Raw genomic sequence first — 17428 nt, forward strand, 5'->3', positions numbered from 1 at the left:
TTAAAACATGTACATCAGTTAAGAATGACAGATGCAGTAACGTCTGCAAGAAACAGACCTTCAGTAATGACGGCCTCCCCACTGCAGCTCAGGTCTTCCATACTGCAACAACGTGGTCTTGTACCCAGGCGCAATTCTGTACTCATATAGCAGGTACTGCATTCAGGACTTAGGAGGTCTGAATTTGCTCTGTTGGGCAACTTCTTGAGTCTTCCTCCCTCTTTGGAAAAAAAGAAACAAGCAGCTCTGTCTTTGCATGGATTACTTCAACCTTGTTTAGCAGAGACTGCTCCAGCCTGCCTGATACATAGAGCTTCTAGCAGAAAAGGCCTAAAATCTCTTTTGACATGAAGAAGTATTTATGGTAGTATTAGTAAGGTAATATCACCCACAGCAGTAAAAATAATACAATTCCCTTAACACAGTCTAAAGCAAATATATACATCTGCATCAACAAGCACCAGACAGCTCCATTTTACAGTTATCCATAAGTAGTGTTTGGGGAACACTAAATAAATCCAACTATTTACTTTGGATTTTGCTTTTATAGACATATAGGAAAGCACCTTCAAGAACAGCTATAAAGGAAACCCCTTTCACAACAGAAGTCAAGAATGGTTTCCATAAGGACTACTTTGCCACTGCCAACGGATTCCTGAACAATAAGAAAGCACAATAAATATAGTATATCCTATGGGGGTTTTTTTCTAAAAAAGAAAGAAGAAAAAAAGACTGAATTACAAGCTTTAGCTTAAAACCTATTTGATTACATTTATCAGTTCTTTGTACCAGACACTTGTTAACGTATTGCTATTTAGGTTTTAACAAAACGTGTAGAATTACTTGTCCTGTCAAAGATCACCATCACAAAAAAGAAGGCCAAGACCTTTCTCGTACGGAAAAGAAAAGCTTTCTGATCTCTCATGCTGACACAAAAACGCCTTATGAAACACTTGGTGGATAAATCCATTCAGGCCTTTGAAAGGTTAGGTCTCTGTTCAGACTAACGCGATGAGCACTTGCTGTGCGTGGGAGAGGTCTTGAGGCCAGGCTTCACAGCGCAGCCACTACGCTCAGCTAAACCATGGCCAAGGTCAGGAAAAGGAAGATGGAAAAGTGGGAAAAAAAGGTGAGAATCATACCTTTTCCATTACCACACCCCCCCTCTGCTTCTTCCCAGCTGTTCCCCAAAGCACACTCCCTCCCACGGACACCAGCGAGGTGCAGCCATCCCTGTGGTCCTGTGAGAGCCCTGGGAAAGGACACAGTGGAGAGCAGAGCCCAGGTGCACTGTCCCAGAGTTTGCAGCCTGTTTTTCCTCTCTCTTTTTCACAGAGAAGTAGTTCTGGTCTCTTCCAATCTCGTGCATGCAAATTTTCTCAACAAGAACACCTCTTGGAGCCACTCCAGCCCAGCAAGGCTCTCGGGCTGAAGCAGTCCCATAAGGGGACAGTGTCCCCTCCCTCTTATTGCCCCGCAGGGTCCTGGGGCAGAAAGGGGACAAACCACATGCCCAGCCAGCACAGAGGGACCCAGCAGCTGCAGTGGGCCCACGCAGGGGGGGGCTGTCCCAAATTCTCCTCTACCTCCTGGGTCAGTTGTCCCCTCCAGATGGTCCGTCATCAGGGAGTCTTGGAGACTGCTGGTTTGTCCACGAGGGCTTGTGGATAGGGAGGAAAGGGGCCGAGGAAATGGTGCAGGATGGGTGAAGAACAGACGGTTTTGTCCAGCAAAAGCAAGAGGAGAAAGCGGCATGGAGAAGGATGTCTCAGGTTGGAGTTCAGTTTAAATTTGTGCTTGCATCCGATCCCATCTGTCTCCAGCCAGTTCCTGCTCCGTTACAATGGAGCCAAAACCTTGCTGCTTCAGCAGAAAACTGAAATCCCCGCAGCACAGGCAGTACATCTGAGCAGCCTGGCTACTAAACTGCATCGTTGCAAACTGGGTAGCAAAAATAACGGCAATATTCAAACCATAACAAGATAGCACATGAGGCAACTAGCTGAACCACTCATCTAAGGCAGGTAACAAAATGGTTGCATGGCCCAGCATGGATTTTAGGCTGAGCAGAGTCCATACCTGTTCGGTGGCAAAGCATGTATTTGACTATCAAGGTGGTCAGCGTCAGCATGCTTAGCGTTTTAAGTTTTCTACAGCAACCAAACCCACACATACTGTCTTTTGTTTTGTTGAAACCTCGTTCAAAAGAAAAAGAAATAAATAAATGCCTTACTTGAAACTCAAAGGGCTGGGGGGAGGGAGTGGGGGTGTGGAGGAAAAAGCCAAGATGGTCTCAACCTTGCAGATCTAGACTGGCCGGGAAGGCTGGAATCAGGTATGTTTAAAATTCTTCAGATTTGTCTTAACATCATCAAAATGCTGCAACTTTGAAGAAACAGAAGCATTGACTTTTTAAACCAATTTTCCTGTAATACATAACACTGTAAATAAACAAATTTTACTATCAGGCTGTCTCCACTCCCCTTTATTTAAGGCATCAAATTGCTGGGAAGTGGCTTTGTGAGACCACTTTTGTCGCGAAACTTTTTCAGAAAGCTATTAGGACATTCACCTCCAACTGAGAAAGAACTTTACACACCAGCTCCACCCACACTGATGTAAAGCTCCCCTGTGGTTTTTGTACAACTGCCACTTGGGAAGAGTACAGGAATGTGGTCAGAGTGTGCAGGGATGCAACGAGGAAGGCCAAAGCCCACCTGGAATTGAAGCTGGCAAGGGATGTCAAAAACAACAAGAAGGGCTTCTTCAACTACCTCAGCAGCAAAAGGAAGGCTAAGGACAATGTGGGGCCACTGCTGAATGAGGCAGGTGTCCCGGTGATGGAGGATGCAGAGAAGGCAGAGCTATTGAATGCCTTTCTTTGCCTCAGTCTTCAGTGCCAAGGCAGGCCCTCAGGAATCCCGGGCCCCAGAGGGAAGAGAAAAATCCCACAGAGAGGATGACTTTCCCTTGGTCGAGGAGGCCTGGAATCACTTAAGCAACCTGGACGCCCACAAATCCATGGGCCCCGATGGAATGCAACCACGAGTGCTGAGGGAGCCGGCAGATGTCATTGCTGAGCCACTCTCCATCATCTTTGAGAGGTCCTGGAGGACAGGAGAGGTGCCCGAGGACTGGAGAAAGGCCAGTGTCACTCCAATCTTCAAAAAGGACAAGAAGGAGGACCCAGGGAACTACAGGCCGGTCAGCCTCACCTCCATCCCGGGAAAGGTGATGGAGAAGCTTATCCTGGAGGTCATCATCAAGCAAGTGGAAGAAAAGAAGGTTACCAGGAGTGGTCAGCATGGATTCACTAAGGGGAAATCATGCCTGACCAATCTGATAGCTTTCTACGATGGCATGACTGGCTGGGTAGATGAGGGGAGAGCCGTGGATGTTGTCTACCTCTACTTCAGCAAGGCTTTCGACACAGTCTCCCATAACATCCTCCTAGGGAAGCTCAGGAAGTATGGGCTGGATGAGTGGTCAGTGACATGGATTGAGAACTGGCTGAATGGCAGAACTCAGAGGGTTGTCATCAGCGGCGCTGAGTCTAGTTGGAGGCCCGCAACTAGTGGTGTCCCCCAGGGGTCAGTACTGGGCCCAGTCTTGTTCAACTTCTTCATCAACGACCTGGATGAAGAGTTAGAATGTACCCTCAGCAAGTTTGCTGACAACACCAAACTGGGAGGAGTGGTAGACACACCAGAAGGCTGTGCTGCCATTCAGCATGACCTGGATAGGCTGGAAAGTTGGGCAGAGAGGAACCTGATGAGGTTCAACAAGGGAAAATGCAGGGTCCTGCACCTGGGGAGGAACAACGCCATGCACCAGTACAGGCTTGGGGCGGACCTGCTGGAGAGCAGCTCTGCTGAGAGGGACCTGGGTGTCCTGGTGGACGACAGGTTAACCATGAGCCAGTAGTGTGCCCTGGCTGCCAAGAAAGCTAACGGGATCCTGGGATGCATTAGGAGGAGTGTGGCCAGCAGGTTGAAAGAGGTTCTCCTTCCCCTCTACACTGCCCTAGTGAGGCCCCATCTGGAGTACTGTGTCCAGTTCTGGGCTCCCTAGTTCAAGAAAGATGAGCAACTACTGGAGAGAGTCCAGCAGAGGGCTACGAGGATGGTGAGGGGACTGGAGCATCTCTCCTACAAGGAGAGGCTGAGGGAGCTGAAGAGAAGGCTGCGAGGGGACCTAATAAATGCTTACAAATATCTTAAGGGTGGGTATCAGGTGGATGGGGCCAAACTCTTTTCAGTGGTGCCCAGTGACAGGACAAGGGGCAATGGGCACAAACTGAGGCACAGGAAGTTCCGTCTGAACATGAGGAAGAACTTCCCTCTGAGGGTGATGGAGCACTGGAAGAGGCTGCCCAGGGAGGTTGTGGAGTCTCCTTCTCTGGAGATATTCAAGACCTGCCTGGACAAGGTCCTGTGCAGCCTGCTGTAGGTGACCCTGCTTCGGCAGGAGGGTTGGACTAGATGACCCACAGAGGTCCCTTCTGTTGCGGCGGGATCTAGGACTCGACCAATATGATCCATAATAGTCAACTTTATTAGTAAAGAATCTAGATTATATAGACAGAACTTAATTGTGATTAGTCACTATACATAAACACTCGGTGCAACACTCAGCTATGATTGGTTACTATACATAAAAACATCTATCAACAAAACACCCCGGTTACATAATCAATACTCAAACTATGATTGGTCAGTATTCATAGAACGACTGTTTACCTGCAGCTGGCCTGAAAACGATTGTCTTTCCCACAGCCAGCCTGAGAAAGGTCTGTTTTCCCGCAACCTGAGGGCCTTGAGGCCTGTGCTGCTTGAAGCCTGTACTACTACAAACCGATCGAGTCCATATTCAGAGTGTCTGGGTTGTTCACAATATGTCCCTGTTTCTCCAGAAACCCTACACCTTCCAACCCCTACCATTCTGTGATTCTGTGATTCTGTTGGCTGTGCTCTGCCCTCCTCATGGACTGGGCAGGTGGCATTTCTACATATCGCGTTGATGCACGCACACATACTAATTAGGTTGATAGGAAACAGTTTCCTACAGCATGCAGACACAGCATGTTTACACTTCCTACCTGAGATACCTTTCTAGGAAGACTGAACTTCCCTTGCTCTCCCAGGCAGTCCTTCTTTACAGTGGCTCTACAGGCAACGTAGGCTCCCACCTTTGCTCCTGCGGGTTTTATTTCAGATGCACGAAGTAGATGATGTGAATACCTCATACTGAGTTTGCCTTTTCCAGGGGAGAGAAAAACCACTTTCAGCCCAAACTTCAGACCAAAGAGACTTAAGATCATCTTGCGTGCCTCTGATGCCTCCCTGTTCTTAGGCTTTCTTGCCTTGCAGATGTAGGCTGGTGAGATCCTTTGAATTTGTCTATTATAAATGAGTAAAAAGAGCAGTCTTGACTTTGACAGAGGAAAATTTCTGAATATCGCACGGGAGGAAGACCATTGCATCCCATTCATTTGTCCAAATGAGTTTGATTCCCAGGTTTTTTTTCACATTTAATTTAGTGGACTCCGTAGTGTCCCACACACAAGACTAAAAACATCTCTACATTTTGCCTGAACGAGAGAATGAGGGCACGGTGAAGCATAACTGGAGCATCACAGTTGAGACATGGTGGAGGTACAATTTACAGAACATCAGCTCTTCATCCAAACATAGCTAGCTGGGGAGACTGACTTGCCTTACCCGTTATTTGCCAAGATGTGGAATCCTGTCAGTGAGTGCAGACTTCCTCAGTGGCAACACAGCTTCTTGTGCCTGCTGTTTCTGCTATATAAAGGCTTTAAAATATCTTATTTGGGAGTTCTACCTGACAAAAATAAATAAATCAGCAGTCAACACAGCCTAGAAAGAAACATGTGAATTTACAGCGAATCCTGTAAGCGAGAAAAATAAAAGCTTCATACAGCAACCTTCCCCTTCACGAAGAGGATCCCACAGGAAAAGTGTTTCTAGATTGAGCTCTTCAGCTTGCCAATAGTTTCCTGTACATTAAATGCAGAAACTGTGGGCAAAGGAATCCTTGACACCTGGCTCCAACCACTATGGGAAACCTGCAAAGTGTTAAGATACTGAAAGGGACAATGTTAAAGCAGAGGTGCTGCATGGTAATGAATCCTTTGCTTCTCTCATGGTCAAACCATCATAAAAACCAATCTTAAACTTAGCTGGAACAGTTCCGAGTGCTGCTGTAAAGCCCTGTACTGGATGTCATCACACAGAGATGGTGTCTGACACCACGGATGGGAAAAGGAACATTTGTTGTATGGAAAAAAACAACATCCTGTTTTACCAAGCTCATCTTCTAGCAATACTCCAAACATGAGGGCAGTACAAATCGTCTTTCTAATGTGCTTTTGTGGCACTGCCTTTCCTCTGAACCGATGCAACAAGAGATTCACGCTGCCAGCAGTGCTTCTGTCCTGCAAAGTGTGTGAGCCTGGGAAAGGCACTCATACCCACAGCAAGCCGAAAGATTCTCAGATAAATAAGCCCCTTGGTTAGATGTCAGCATGGGCCGAGCAGAGATCACAGACTGGTGAAGCGACCAGATACTGCACTGTGGTGCCCTGCAGCACTTCTAATGCCACTCCCGTAACAGTTTGCTGCAATTGTTTTCCTAAATTTCTGTTTTTGTGAACTGTGTTGGCAACAAGTACTGAAATCTATTCTAGTCTGAAACAAGCCAGTGAGTCAGTTCGGTATTTTTCCTACAAATAGTTTAAAGAAGCTTAAATACTTGTACAATGTACATAAGCACCTTCCCCATTTGCAAAAGAGTTTCCACGAATTTGTCTGAGCCCACCTTTCATCCGAATTTCTGGGGGAATATCAAAGTAAGCAGAAGGAACAGCTATAATCACCCACAAGACATCAAGACCCATTGGTGCTTTAAGCTTTCTTCAGCCACAAATATCCACCGTGAAACACAAGTACAGCAGAACTTCCTACCTTTGCAAATGAAGGTTGAGGCAGCCAAATATGCTCCAGGATAAGATTAAAAAATACTTCCAATTCATTTACTGCAAAATAAGACGCTCATCACAAAATATCTCTGCCACTGTGGTTGGCTCCAAGGTAAGATTACTCTTTCAGGTGAGTCAGGCTGATAGCTAGCAGCTTTGTAACGACTGCAATATCAGAAGCTGAGGCACAAAAAGGATAGCTCCACAGTCTAATGCCTAACTAGTTATAGCTACAAGAAGTCATGACTGTCAAGAACAAGATTCTTGTTGTTCTCCAACAAGATACCGGAGTTTTGGGGAGTTGCACTTAACTAACACTCCCACTTCTGACCTTTTTGCAGTTTCTAGACTTAGATATGGTGCCCATTGAAACGCCATACACAAGGCACCTCTTCTGACTTATTTTTAAACTGGACCGAAATACCAAGCCAATTAGCACTTTTTTCCTATTACACAATACTGTAGCTGGGAACTGCTAGCTCTCCATACACAGCCCTGGTACCTGTAAAAACTTTTTTGAACAAAGAAAAAGTTGCAATAACTTGCTTGTTCAAAGCTTGTATTTACCCACCGGGTCATCCTTTGATTCTCCGATTGATTCCTCTGTTGTCTGTCCTCTCAGTTTTCTACCATCAGGACCCAACTGAAAACAATCTCAAAAATATCACTTCTTTCATATTTAAAATACAAACATGGGGAGATGTGCAAGCACCTAACCCTGCTGTTTTGGGCTCACCAGAGGGTGCGTGTGGGAGCACAGGGAAGTAAAGCAGAAGAGAGAAAGCTACGGAGTTTGATTCACTGGTTTTGGATATTAATAGCATCCCAAGGAACAAAGAAGAAGGAATGAGCTTTACTAAGACCCTTCCAGGAACACTGGAATTAAAGGAGAGAAATCAGGCTGCTGATGCATGCCAAGGCTCAGCTTTACAGGGCTTCTCGCACAGTCTAGCTACAAGTAATGGTTTTATTTGAGAGCTGATACTCTTGCTCATGATAAACAAAAAAAACCCTGTAACATACGACCAGGAAAGCCTCTGTTGCTGTGTTTGTTTCCAACAGACAACAGCTCTCAGCTGTTCCTGAATACATGCTATTTTCCAGTGCACCATTCTTTCAGACACGGTCCTACCACCTGTCCCGGTGCACTCCAGCCCACACCAGCACGCCTTAACTGAGAGCAGGGTGAGCCGACCCCAGGCCATGGCAAACACAAACACACAGTTCCCCTGGTCACTCTGCCCATTTCCAGCCACAGAGGACATCCCTTTCGCTGGCATTGTGCAGCCTTTGTGTAGCCTTGACACGAGGCAACAGTAGCCCTCTAGACCTTGGATGCACCATTGCACTGATATAAAATGTGCAGGTAAACAAGCACTTGGCACAGCATCATCTCCTGAAAGAGACATAAGCATGTAGATAGCAAGGGTTATAACAGGGTTTAATATTAAACTGGTTAAGAGCTTAAAATGCATGAAGCAGTTGCCCTTCACCTGCACTTTGTATTTCCCATTTCTTTTTCTAGGTACCAATGCATGTTTTTTGCACTTTAGCACCCACATCATCTTTGTTGGTCTGGGTCAGCAAAACAGGTCGAAAAATTGAGCTTTAGCCATGTCCTGGGTTTGGCCAGGACAGGGTTAATTTTCACTGGACTCCAGGAAGGGGCACAGCCGGGGGGTGGGGGCTGACCCCACCTGGCCAAACAGAGCCCGGTATTCCATACCATGTGACGTCACGCTGGGTTCCGGTGGGGGGGGCGGCGGGGCAGCGGGGACTCACTCGAGGCTTGGGGGGGCACGGCTCCAGTCCTGTTCGGGAGAGCGGCTGTCTGGGTCGTGCGGTTCGTTGTTGTGTTTTCTCCTTATTTGTACCGTTGCTGTTCCTATTTCCCTCTGTTTGCTGTTCTGTTAAACTGCCCTTATCCCAACCCACCAGTTTCTGCCTGTTTCTTTCCATTCTCCTCCGCACGCCGGTGGGGGGAGGGGCGGCCGCGTGGGGCTTTTGTTGCCGGCGGCAGCCGAAACCAAAACATTAATTTGGCGCCCAAGCATGGGGCGGGGATAACGGCAGGGCTGAGCAGCGGGTGTTAAAACAGCTTTCTTAGATTTTGTTAAATTTTGTTATAGGCATTTTTCTGTGTTAGTTAAATAGTCGCCGGTAGAAATGTTGCTGAATTTTTCAGATGGCTGTGGTTTTTGAACCCTTATTTGCAGTATGTGTTTACTGCCATGCTGTTCATCATCACTGGAAAAAAGATTAGGATGATGATTTTGCTGTACTGTACGATATCGACTTATGATAACATCACTGTGCGTGAAATTAGTCTTGTATTTGCATGTGGCACTGCGGTCATTTCCATACCTCGGATCCTATGTCTTAGAATTTGTTAATAATCATACCCAGCCTGTGGGGAAAACCAGAGGGGATACCTTCCCCCACTCTTTCGCCCACCCTCTCTCCCTCAGGCTGGCCCTAAGGGCTTTTGGGAATTTTGAGTACCCGTGGGATGCTCAGACCAGCACTCTCCTTTTGTTCTGCCTCCTGAATGGGTTGCAGGTTTTGTTTAGAGTTAAACAAGTCGTTAAGAACATCGTGCAGAGACCTGCCCCGGGGCTGGATAGCTGTGAGTGGCCGGGTGTGTGGGACAGCATGGGCAAGTACCTAGGGCAGTGGGCACCCCCGGTGTCTTTTAAACTCACCCCTGAACAAATACAGAATCCAGACAGTCTAGTAAAATATCTGCAAAAAGTGTGCTGCCACCCTGGGAACTCCAGAGAGACACAAATCACCGCAACGTGCTGGGGTCTGGCCCACGCCTACCGAGCCCTGTTCAACACTGTTCAGTGCCCTAAAGGGGAAGGGGGGGGAAACGAAGCGGCAGGCACTGCGACTGGCGCTGCCCCCCCAGCCGGCCCTGCAGCCCCTCCAGCCCAGCAGGCAGTCACAGCCCCCCCGACCGGCACCACCGCTGCCACGGGCGCAGCCGCAGGGGCGGCCCCGGTTTCCCCGGCGGGCACAGCAGCTGCTCCAGCCCCAGTTCCAGCTGCAGGCATCGCGGCTGAGCCCAATGACCAACCTGTGCCGGTAGCAGTCGCCCCTGTAAAACTAAAGAAAGACGCAAAGAGAGCAGATCGCTCCGGGGGGATGACGATGAGCCAGGGTCATCGCGGGAGATAGAGATCATCACCGGGTCCCTGTCCCTGGGCGAGCTGCGAGACATGCGGAAAGATTTCAGCCGCCACCCAGGCGAGCACATTGTCACCCGCCTGCTGCGGTGCTGGGATAACGGGGCCATCAGCTTGGAATTAGAGGGCAAGGAAGCCAAGCAGCTGGGATCCCTGGCCAGGGACGGGGGCATTGACAAGGCCATTGGGAAGAAGGAACAAGTCCTCAGCCTCTGGAGGAGACTTCTGTCAGGGGTGAGGGAGAGATAGCCCTTCAGTGATGATTTTGTATGTTATCCTGGCAAGTGGACCAATATGGAAAAGGGTATTCAGTACCTGAGGGAATTAGCTGTGCGGGAGCTGGTTTATAATGAACCAGATGATGACCAGTTACCCACAGACCCAGATGAACTCCAGTGCTCACAATCCATGTGGAGGAAGTTTGTGTGGAGCGCACCATTCTCACATGCCAATTCACTGGCAATAATAGACTGGAAAGGTAAAGAGGCACCAACAGTGGACGAGGTGGCTGTCAGACTCCGGCAATATGAGGAAAGTCTCTCTTCCTCCCTTGTCTCAGCTGTGGAAAAACTGGTCAAGCGACTAGAAAAGAATATGTCCTACTCCCCACCTGTACGGGCCAGTGTCTCAGCTATTAAGGGCAAGCGTTTCTCTGCTCAGGAGAGGGAATACAGAGGCTACACACCATGGGGCACCCTGTGGTTTTACCTGCGTGACCATGGAGAGGATATGAGGAAGTGGGATGGAAAACCCACCTCAAGTCTAGAGGCACGAGTACGTGAGTTGCAAGATAAAACAATCACCAAAGGGGATTCTGTTAGGAAAAATGCCGCTCCAGTTTCCAGCACCCAGCTCTCCAGACCAGGCAGACAGTTTGACCTTGATTCCGATCCTCTTGAAGAGACCTCCAAGTCATTTTTACAGCAGGTGAGCAGCAAATTCTCTGACCAGGATGAGAGGGGCCCTGCCTCCAGCCAGGTGGAGGAAAGGGACAACCGCGTTTATTGGACCGTGTGGATTCGGTGGCCTGGCACGTCAGATCCACAAGAGTATAAAGCTCTAGTGGACACTGGTGCACAGTGTACTTGAATGCCATCAGAGTTCAAAGGGTCAGAGTCCATTTGCATTTCGGGAGTGACAGGGGGGTCCCAAGAGCTGAGTGTGTTGGAGGCTGAAGTGAGCGTCACTGGGCAGGAGTGGCAGAAGCACCCCATTGTAACTGGCCCCGAGGCTCTGTGCATCCTTGGTATAGACTATCTTAGGAGAGGGTATTTCAAGGACCCAAAGGGGTATCGGTGGGCTTTTGGCATAGCTGCTGTGGAGATGGAAGAAATTAAACAGCTGTCCATTTTGCCTGGTCTCTCGGAGGATCCTTCTGTTGTGGGGTTGCTGAGGGTTGAAGAACGGACAGGTGCCAATCGCGACTACAACGGTGCACCGGTGACAGTATCGTACCAACCGAGACTCCCTTCTCCCCATTCATCAGCTGATCCGCCAGCTGGAGAGTCAAGGAGTGATCACGAAAACTCGCTCACCCTTTAATAGTCCCATATGGCCAGTGAGAAAATCTACTGGAGAGTGGAGACTGACAATAGGCTACCGTGGCCTGAATGAAGTCACACCACCGCTGAGTGCTGCCGTGCCAGACATACTAGAACTTCAATATCAGCTGGAGTCAAAGGCAGCCAAGTGGTATGCTACAAATGACATTGCTAATGCATTCTTCTCCATCCCTTTGGCAGCAGAGTGCAGGCCACAGTTTGCTTTCACCTGGAGGGGCATCCAGTACACCTGGAATCGACTGCCCCAGGGGTGGAAACACAGTCCCACCATTTGCCATGGACTAATCCAGACTGCACTGGAAAAGGGTGAAAGCTCCAGAACATCTGCAGTACATCGATGACATCATTGTATGGGGTGACACAGCGGAGGAAGTTTTTGAGAAAGGGGAGAAAATAGTTCAGATCCTTCTGAAAGCCGGTTTCGCCATTAAGCGAAGTAAAGTCAAGGGACCTGCACAAGAGATCCAGTTTTTGGGAATAAAATGGCAGGATGGGCGCCGTCAAATCCCAATGGATGTCATCAACAAAATAGCAGCTATGTCCCCACCAACCAGCAAAAAGGAAGCACAGGCCTTCCTGGGTGTTGTGGATTTTTGGAGGATGCACATCCCAAATTACAGCCAGATTGTAAGTCCTCTGTACCACGTGACCCAGAAGAAGAATGATTTTGAATGGGGCCCTGAGCAATGACAGGCATTTGAACAGATTAAACGGGAGATAGTTCATGCCGTAGCCCTTGGTCCAGTCCGGTCAGGGCAAGATGCTAAAAATGTGTTCTACACCGCAGCCAGGGAGAATGGCCCAACCTGGAGTCTCTGGCAGAAAGCACCAGGGGAGACTCGAGGTCGACCCCTGGGGTTCTGGAGCCGGGGATACAAAGGATCCGAGGCCCGCTATAGTCCCACTGAAAAAGAGATTCTGGCAGCATATGAAGGCATTCGAGCTGCTTCAGAAGTGGTCGGCACTGAAGCACAGCTCCTCCTAGCACCACGATTGCCGGTCCTGGGCTGGATGTTCAAAGAGAGGGTCCCCTCTACGCATCATGCCACCGATGCTACGTGGAGTAAGTGGGTCGCGCTGATCACCCAGCGCGCCCGAATGGGAAACCCCAGTCGCCCAGGAATTGTGGAGGTAATCATGGACTGGCCAGAAGGCAAAGATTTCGGAGCATCACCAGAGGAGGAGGTGACACGTGCTGAAGAGGCCCCACTGTATAACCAGCTGCCAGAAGATGAGAAACAGTATGCCCTGTTCACGGATGGGTCCTGTCGCATTGTGGGGAAGCAGCGGAGGTGGAAGGCTGCTGTATGGAGCCCTACACGACAAGTCGTGGAAACTGCCGAGGGAGAAGGTGAGTCCAGCCAGTTTGCCGAGGTGAAAGCCATCCAGCTGGCTTTAGACATTGCCAGTTGAGAGAAGTGGCCAGTGCTCTATCTTTACACCGATTCCTGGATGGTGGCCAATGCCTTGTGGGGGTGGCTGCAGCAATGGAAGAAGAACAACTGGCAGCGCAGAGGCAAATCTATCTGGGCTGCCCCATTGTGGCAAGATATTGCTGCCCGTCTGGAGCAGTTGGTTGTAAAAGTCCGTCACGTGGATGCTCATGTCCCTAAGAGTCAGGCCACTGAAGAACATCAAAACAACCACCAGCTAGATCAGGCTGCTAAGATTGAAGTGGCTCAGGTGGATCTGGACTGGCAACATAAGGGTGAACTGTTTATAGCTTGGTGGGCCCATGACACCTTGGGCCACCAAGGAAGAGACGCGACATACCGATGGGCTCGTGACCGAGGGGTGGACTTGAGCATGGACACCATCGCACAGGTTATCCATGAATGCGAAACATGCGCTGCAATCAAGCAAGCCAAGCGGGTAAAGCCTCAGTGGTATGGAGGACGATGGCTAAAATATAAATACGGGGAGGCTTGGCAGATTGACTGTATCACACTGCCACAAACCCGCCAAGGCAAGCGCTATGTGCTCACAATGGTGGAGGCCACCACCGCATGGCTGGAAACCTACCCTGTGCCCCATGCCACTGCCCAGAATACCATCCTGGGCCTGTAAAAACAAGTCCTGTGGCGACATGGCACTCCCGAAAGAATTGAGTCGGACAACAGGACTCATTTTCGTAACAGCCTCATAGACACCTGGGCCAAAGAACACGGTATTGAGTGGGTGTATCACATCCCCTACCATGCACCAGCCTCGGGAAAGATCGAGCGGTACAACGGGCTGCTAAAAACCACTTTGAGGGCAATGGGGGGTGGGACTTTCAAAAACTGGGATACCCATTTAGCAAAGGCCACCTGGTTGGTTAACACCAGAGGGTCCACCAACCGGGCTGGTCCTGCCCAGTCAAAACCTCAGCGCCCTGTAGAAGGAGATAAAGCCCCTGTAGTGCACATGCAGAACATGTTAGGGAAGACAGTTTGGGTTAATCCTGCCTCGGGCAAAGGCAAGCCGTCCACAGGATTCCTTTTGCTCAAGGACCTGGGTGCACCTGGTGGGTAATGCGGAAGGATGGGGAAGTACGATGTGTACCTCATGGGGATTTGATTTTGGGCGAGAATAGTCCATAAATACATTGTATAAAGTTAATTGTTAAATAACCCTGTCAATGTCTGTTATCACTGTTATAATTGTTATATTTTGTACCAGTAGTAGCATAGTAAGAATCGTCCAGATTAAAGGAGGATGGACTTTTTTTGATGAAAACCTAGCAGAGCACAGCGATGATGGAACTGGACCTGGTTTTCAACAACTGGCATCCAGCAACTTCATCAAGATCAACATCTCCTGCAGACTGTGGGCACAGGCCGCACCAGATACATCAGCCGTGAGCTCCGGGTGCAGCAAGTGACCGCCCATCACCACACATCGCCTCTCCTGCCACGGAAGACCATTACGTCAGATGGAGCCCGAAGTCATGGATTAAATGAACTCAATGGACATTTTAGAGAGATGATCCATAGACTAAGGGAATGATATCTGGAGACAGGAGAAGTGGTGGTGATCAACTGGACAATGGGAGACCTGGGCATGACGTAGATGGTATGGAATAAGGGGTGGAAAATGTCCTGGGTTTGGCCAGGACAGGATTAATTTTCACTGGACTCCAGGAAGGGGCACAGCCGGGGAGGGGGGTGGGGGCTGACCCCACCTGGCCAAACAGAGCAGGGTATTCCATACCATGTGCCGTCAGGCTGGGTTCTGGTGAGGGGGGAGCAGCTGTCTGGGTCATGCGGTTCGTTGTTGTGTTTTCTCCTTATTTGTACCCTTGTTGTTCCTGTTTCCCTCTGTTTGCTGTTCTGTTAAACTGCCCTTATCCCAACCCACCAGTTTCTGCCTGTTTCTTTTCATTCTCCTCCGCACGCCGGCGGGGGGAGGGGCGACCACATGGAGCTTTTGTTGCCTGCAGCAGCCGAAACCAAAACAAGCTATTTACACTGAAAGGAAGAAAATAAAAGAAATAGCTGGAGAAATGACACTTAAAAGAGTGTAAGTGAGCAGACAAAGGAAATGGGCCAAGGTCAACTACTCACTTTCCAAAAGGAAATGTTAGGGTAACCCAGTTACAGGTCTGTGTTGCTGAGGTATCATCTGCAGAAGCCAAATGGACTTAAAACATTCAGGGGCTTTCAGCTCAAACATGCTGAACAGATCTAACAGTACAGGGAACTGTATGAGATGGTCTGTCCAAGGCCAGAAGTTGTCGTTCCTGCCCCAGATGCTGTCTCTAAATACAACTGCTACTGACTACAAATGGAAAGAGCATTAGGAATGACCATTATTTCCAGCATGTCCTCCCAGCTCCGGCAGTTCACAGGTTACCAAGCTAGAACTCACTGAGCTTCTCAATAGGTAAAGTGTTTTATATGAAGGGATAGAAAAAGAAGTGCAGGGGTAAGAGACATCTAAGCTGTATGGCATATCTTTCTGCTCTCCCATACCTGTCACTAAAAGCAGCCTTTTAGGGATCAGACTTTTCCGATTAAAATTAAAAGCAAGTGTAGGTGCATACAGCATTATGATAATTTTTAACAAGTAAGAGATCCTGATTTCTCCTTTATCCATGCCCTCTGAAGTGCTTGACATTCACCTTCCAAGCTTTGTTGTGACAGGTTACATAGCAATTCAACAGTAAGAGATACAGTGTGCAGAAGTCTTGTTTTTGCAAATTATCTAGCAAAGATACCTCAACAAAAAATGTTCCTAAATTTTTACAGTCACAAAAGACACCAAGAGAGCATTCTGCCAACACACATGAAGGCGGGGGAAATGTAGCAAAACAAGCCTTGTTACACATCTACTCTATTGTGCTGACAAAGCTTAAATAATTAGCAGCTCTAACTTAGAGATCAATGAAGGCATCAAACAACATCTCAGAAATGAAAGATCAACCTTTATTGTTGTAGTTTGAAACAAATTAAAACGAAAATCCTTAAATCAGAGAGGATCCATCACATCTCATCCTCTTCCTATTTCAAGCCTTCCCCTTTGGCACTAACCTCCCTGGAGATGCAGTTAAACAAGCCTAAACCAGACAAGGCAACATCCACCCCAAAGGAGAGGACGCGTGCCCCAAGGATGCAGGTTATCAATGCTGTTTCTGTGGCTTTGCAGAATTCAGTTTACAAGAGCAGCCGCAGTCTGGAAAGCTCTTCTCAATTTTTAAGTCTGCTTCACATCAAGTACCCTGTTAGGCCTGGTTGCATCCATCGCATTTGGCCAGGTCATGGGGAACAAAACTACGGGATGTAAGCATTTAGCCAGGAGCTACTAGAAGGCTCACCTTGGTACTCAGGACTGGGAGCAACATGGCACAAAGCATCCCTTCACATTCACCACCATGAACTCTGGGTTACAATAATAAGCAACAGGGCAGTTCAAGCCCTGGCCACACTCCTAGGCCCAGGACCTTACATTACCGTCCGGGTAGTAAAAGCCCCAAACGGTTTTCTATTTTGGACCTGGTACAGCCAGGCAACAGGAAGGGATGCTCAGATCACTTAGGCTGGTATCTTAAAGCCTGTCTTGGTTAGTGACACTGCTGGTGCAACCACAGCATTACCACCACACCAGTGGGATGCAAAGCATGCTGAGAACTCTGATACTGGGCTGTGAAACTAAACAGCTTTACCAGGAGCAAGCAGAGCTGTTCACAGAGGTTTCAGCCTCATCCTCTGAAAGACGCAGATATTTTAGCTGAGCGCCTGGAGAAAGTGGATTCAAACTGCAGCTGGAAAGACACTGAAGAGCAGCAGGAGGATGCAGCTTAGTCAGGTCACCAGGGCCAGCCTTCAAAGAAGTTCAAGGTAATGGATACAAAATCCCAGCTTCAGCCCTTCATGTCGTAAATAGCAGAGAGCAGACTAGTGCATCTGGAGCTTTGGGAAGGGCAGAGAAGGAGAGGTCTTTTCCTTTAAAACAGCCTAGAGCCAACCACCACTTGATATGGATGAAAGTGAGGTCCTGACTGATGCCAGCTGCAGTCAGGATGACTTCAATAAAGGAGTAAACATCATCTCCAGAAAATGATTAAGTGATGGCAGCAGCAGCTTCTCACTGTTCTCTGCACTGGCACTACCCTGCATGATCTTCTCAAGAAGGAACAGTTTCAGCCTCTGAAAGACCGTCAGTGGTGAAACAAACCCTGGCAGAAGTAGGCTTTCATC

General features: G+C 48.6%; 1 protein-coding gene across 1 annotated transcript in view; it reads left to right on the forward strand.

Annotated features, from left to right (window-relative positions):
• Positions 1-2467, forward strand: part of ELOVL2 (ELOVL fatty acid elongase 2) — a 57648-nt gene extending 55181 nt beyond the window's left edge. Inside the window, exon 8 of the mRNA XM_075416949.1 lies at positions 551-2467. Coding sequence (XP_075273064.1) covers positions 551-679 — 129 coding nt within the window. The 3' untranslated portion in view covers positions 680-2467. The remainder of the gene's footprint in view (positions 1-550) is intronic.
• Positions 2468-17428: the final 14961 nt, after the last annotated feature.

Source organism: Opisthocomus hoazin, chromosome 3 (genome assembly GCF_030867145.1).
Source record: "Opisthocomus hoazin isolate bOpiHoa1 chromosome 3, bOpiHoa1.hap1, whole genome shotgun sequence".
NCBI lineage: Eukaryota > Metazoa > Chordata > Aves > Opisthocomiformes > Opisthocomidae > Opisthocomus > Opisthocomus hoazin.